At 41.3% G+C, this 4,881-nt stretch overlaps 1 protein-coding gene across 1 annotated transcript; it reads left to right on the forward strand.

The window, feature by feature from the left end:
- Window positions 1-2,946: 2,946 nt before the first annotated feature.
- LOC114681382 (S-phase kinase-associated protein 2-like) lies at window positions 2,947-4,433 on the forward strand. The gene has a single exon (XM_037199273.1). The coding sequence runs from the start codon at window positions 3,112-3,114 to the stop codon at window positions 4,417-4,419; it is 1,308 nt and encodes a 435-aa protein (XP_037055168.1). The 5' UTR covers window positions 2,947-3,111; the 3' UTR covers window positions 4,420-4,433.
- Window positions 4,434-4,881: the final 448 nt, after the last annotated feature.

The following is a 4,881-nucleotide window of genomic DNA, read 5'->3' on the forward strand; positions in this document are numbered from 1 at the left end:
ACTTTTAAAATGCAACTACTAGTTTTAAATATTTTACATTGGATTATATTTTTGTATACATATTATGTATATTGATACAAATTTGAGATTGATTTTTAATCAAATGATGTATGTATATTTCTAATCTTGTTCAAGGTATTGTACCTGTACAGTAAATTTAACAATGTAATGCAATATTCTAATCCTTGAATGTTATTATTACCAACTATTAGGATAAAAAGAAATGAAAGTTAGTAGTTAGACATTACAATCAAATTTGTAGTCATACTAGATATGTCCTCAAGGTCAAGCAGAGATATATTTTAGCTAGACATGTCATCTTCAAACCCTTCAGAGATCTACAGAATATGACATTTAAAATGTTTTAATAACATAGTTTTTTTTATGACTATGAGACATGTCTGCTCCTGGCAGCACCAATCTACTTCAGAGAAGATATGGGCATTGAAGAAACTGCATATGGAGTTAACTTTCATTGTGGCAAAAGTTAGCCACTGGGAAACTAAGTGCCCTCACATCAACTGCTGACAGTATGCTATGCAAAATGGACAAACAGGACACAAAACAAAGGACTATCAATCCTTGCCAAGACAACTGTGGTTGCAACTTTGGCAACAGGCATCCTCTGAGACCAGGACAATATGGCACCATCACTGAAGTGTTTTTGCAATCTGGAAAAGGTATAGTGCCCTGCTGTGGGATGATCTGTATGTCCTGTGGGAGCCCTTCTTGGGTTCTTTGTGGCGTTACCCAGCAGGTCCGTATAGAGGATGATTAGGACCATGGGCCTGAGTGCAGGTGTTTGAGATGGTCTGCACTTGGCTGTGCTGGGGGATGGTCTGTATGTCAAGTTGTTCTGATTGATCAATAAATAAAACCTGATCGGCTGTGGCTAGGCAGGAAGGATAGGCGGGACTAACAGAGAGGAGAAATAAAAGGACAGGAAGGCAGAAGGACTGGCTGCAGCCGCTGCCATGACCAGCAGCATGTGAAGACGCCGATAAGCCACCAGCCACGTGGCGAGGTATAGATTTGTAGAAATGCGTTACTTTAAGATATAAGAATAGTTAACAAGAAGCCTGCCACGGCCATACAGTTTGTAAGCAATATAAGTCTCTGTGTTTACTTGGTTGGGTCTGAGCGGCTGTGGGACTGGCGGGTGACAGAGATTTGTCCTGACTGTGGGCAAGGCAGAAAAACTCAAGCAACAGTGCCCCTTTCTTCAAAGGCAGCTTAACAGGCAGTGGACTGATGGCTTCTGGTGTGCAGTGGAACAGTAGCTGAAACAGTTATTCTTGAAGGAGTAACTAATGGAGTCTAACCTCTCAATGGTAGACTGGAATTTAATAAAGGAGATGAAGCCACCCTCAAGCCAAGAAGAATGGGAAGCTGAATTCCAAAAATACCAGCAATTACCAGAATTTAAAATCCTGAATCATGACAGAACACTGGCAGAATTCAAGTTTATCTGGTACATAAAATACCAAATGTGAAATCAAGCTATAGGCCTTGCATACATCCTACTTTACAAATGTGTCTGTCAGATGTGCTAAGCCTGTAGGCCGAAGATGATACTCCAATGTGCAGAGAAACCTTGGGTGACTCTCCAGGAAGTTAGCTGTTTCTGTCACAACTCACGTTTTTTTGGAAGTCACTTGCTTGCACTTCCTGTTTTACTAGGTAATATTATTTCCTTCTTGGGTCTCTGAGGGAGTTGAAGATTAGATAGTTGTAGTTATAGTTTTCCTTGTTAAGAAATTCAGAAAAGAAACTCACTAAGATATGTTAAGTGTATAAGTTTGAAAGATATTATAAGATAGTTTTCTGTTGGTAATACAAGATAGGATAGAAAGTGAATTAGGTACAATTTGGACTCACCAAAATAGGATAGATAATGGAATATTTTCTCTGAATTTGTCAAATGCAAATGTACCAGACATTGTTGATGTATTTATTGCTTGTATATATTGTATATAGTTGTTGTACTTTTTGTATGTAGTTTTTCTTATATTAGTTATAACTTTTTTATTTTTATTAGATAAAAAAGAGAAATGTGGTGATACTGTATTTGTGCTGAAATGTGGTGATATTTTATTTGTACTTTAATAAGTAAAGAGTGCCTGGAGGTCAGAGGAAATAGCAAGACATTTTAAGTAAACAAAGAAGTTGGGCAGTGGTAGCACATGCACTTAATTCTATCCCTTAGCAGGCCACCCAGGTAGTGGGACTGGCACTCAGATTGCTGCCCTACCTCCTTGATGCCATGGATGATTTGGATATTCTTTTGCTGTTGTGTTTATTGTGATTGTTCTTGTCTTCCTGTTGTTGCTTCGTTTAGAAGAGGAACTTGAGGTTTTCTTGTTATGTTAATCAACTCTCGGTATTATAAATCAGCAAGCAGTTCTTAAAGATTTCACATTCCCTACTTTACATGGCAATCAACTATATACACATATTTTTACCTGCTGTTTCAGAGAAATATCACTATGTGTTTTCTATTTTACAAATTTAATTATTTAACCAAAGTAGTCAAATGAAAAGTAATCAGATCATAAACAAAGCTGTTTCCTGTGGTGTCTTAAGTTTTCTACCAGATCACCATTTACCTTGACATCAATTGGAAGATCCATCTTGATTGACGTATCTTAGAAAGATAGATGTGGCCGGGCGGTGGTGGCGCACGCCTTTAATCCCAGCACTCGGGAAGCAGTGGCAGGCGGATCTCTGTGAGGCCAGCCTGGTCTACAAAGTGAGTTCCGGCAAAGGCGCAAAACTACACAGAGAAACCCTGTCTCGAAAAAAAAAAAAAAAAAGAAAGAAAATAAAAAGAAAGATAAATGTGAAAAGAGCATAGTTTCAGAACAGAAAAATGGAGGAAGTAGGAGTTTAACCTACGCGGACTGCGAGTCAGGCTCAGAACTACAATTCCCAGCAGGCAATGGGGCATCAAATGGCAGCTGCTGAAGAGCGTGATGCTGAATTCCTGCGCATGCGCATGCGCACTGTGGTGATGGACCGTTGGTAGTTCGCAGACCGGCAGTTGGGGCCACCGGTATCGCTTTTCGTCACGCTCTGGAGTGGGAGTCTAAGAGATAGGCAGATCTTCAATTAATGGACACATTCAAAACCCCTGAATCCGTGGACACAATGAACAGGAAGCACCTTCAGAAGATTCCAGACCAAAGTAGCAATGTCACCACCAGCTTCATGTGGGGATGTGATTCCGGCAAAACTTTTGAACTACTATCAGGTATGGGTGTCTCTGCCTTGGGGAAGGAGGTGAACAGTGAGAACATTCCACATGAACTGCTCTCAAACCCCGGCCACCCCCAGAACCCTCCAAGGAAATGGCTAAAGATCAAGGGCCGTGACAAAGACTATGTGATCATCCGTAGGCCTAAGCTCAATCAAGAGAACTTTCCAGGTGTTTCCTGGAACTTGCTTCCAGATGAGCTGCTCCTTGGAATCTTTTCCTGCCTGTGCCTCCCTGAGCTGCTGACAGTCTCTGGAGTCTGCAAGAGGTGGTACCGCCTCTCACTCGATGAGTCCCTCTGGCAGTCCCTCGACCTCACAGGTAAAAATCTACACCCTGATGTGACTGTCCGCTTGCTTTCTCAAGGGGTGATCGCCTTCCGTTGCCCACGATCGTTTATGGAGCAACCATTGGGTGAAAGTTTCAGCTCTTTTCGAGTACAGCACATGGACCTGTCGAACTCAATTATAAATGTGTCAAACCTCCATGGGATTCTGTCTGGATGCTCCAAGCTGCAGAATCTAAGCCTGGAAGGACTACAGCTTTCAGATCCCATTGTCAACACTCTCACACAGAATGAAAACCTGGTGCGACTAAACCTTTGTGGGTGCTCTGGATTTTCTGGATCTGCTGTGGCGACCCTGCTAAGCAGCTGTTGCAGACTGATTGAACTGAATCTCTCCTGGTGCTCTGAGTTCACTAAAAAGCATGTGCAAGCGGCTGTGGCACATTTATCAGCTACCATCACCCAGCTCAACCTCAGTGGCTACCGAAAGAACTTCCAGAAAACAGATCTTTGTACCTTAATTAAACGGTGCCCCAACCTTGTTCACCTCGATTTAAGTGACAGTATCTTGCTAAAGAATGACTGCTTTCCAGAATTTTTTCACCTCAACTACCTCCAACACCTCTCACTCAGCCGGTGCTATGATATAATACCTGAAACTCTACTTGAACTTAGAGGAATTCCCACACTAAAAACACTACAAGTTTTTGGAATCGTGCCAGATGGTACCCTTAAGCTGTTGAGAGAATCCCTTCCTCACTTGCAGATTAATTGTGCCTATTTCACCACCATTGCGAGGCCAACTATGGACAGCAAAAAGAACCCAGAGATTTGGGGTATCAAGTGCCGACTGACTCTGCAAAAGCCCAGTTATGTATAAAGTGCTTGCTGCAGGATGGTGTCTCCTCTTCCTTTGGAATGAGAAACACAGGCAGCAAATCCAGTTGCTAGAGACCTTGGTTACCTTTCCTCTTGGTTTTACCTTAGCTTTCATTGTGTGTGTATGTTAGGGAAGCATTTGCAAGGGAGAACTGTGAAGTGTTGCTTTTTCAAGAATATAGAGATGATTCTGTCAGTGCTGTGCCCTCAGAGGTCATGTGTTAGGTCTTTGGAAATTTTAGGTGAACCTGTTATTTCAAAATAGCTTTTTAAAGCAAAATTTATGCCAACTCTTCCAAGTGCCCTTCAGATTAAGTCTATTTAGAATCACATTTTAAAACTTACCCCGAGTAACAGTTTTCATGGTGTTTGTCATAACTTTTTGTATATGTAATTATTCAGTATTTTATAAAACTTGATTTTGAAGAAAAATAAGCTGTGTGTGGTGAGCTAAATGGAAAGA

Source organism: Peromyscus leucopus, chromosome X (assembly GCF_004664715.2).
Source record: "Peromyscus leucopus breed LL Stock chromosome X, UCI_PerLeu_2.1, whole genome shotgun sequence".
Taxonomy (NCBI): Eukaryota; Metazoa; Chordata; class Mammalia; order Rodentia; family Cricetidae; genus Peromyscus; species Peromyscus leucopus.

Bases quoted from the DNA above. Each gene is read 5' to 3' on its own strand.
- LOC114681382 (XM_037199273.1), top strand. From the start codon at position 3,112: ATGGACACATTCAAAACCCCTGAATCCGTGGACACAATGAACAGGAAG.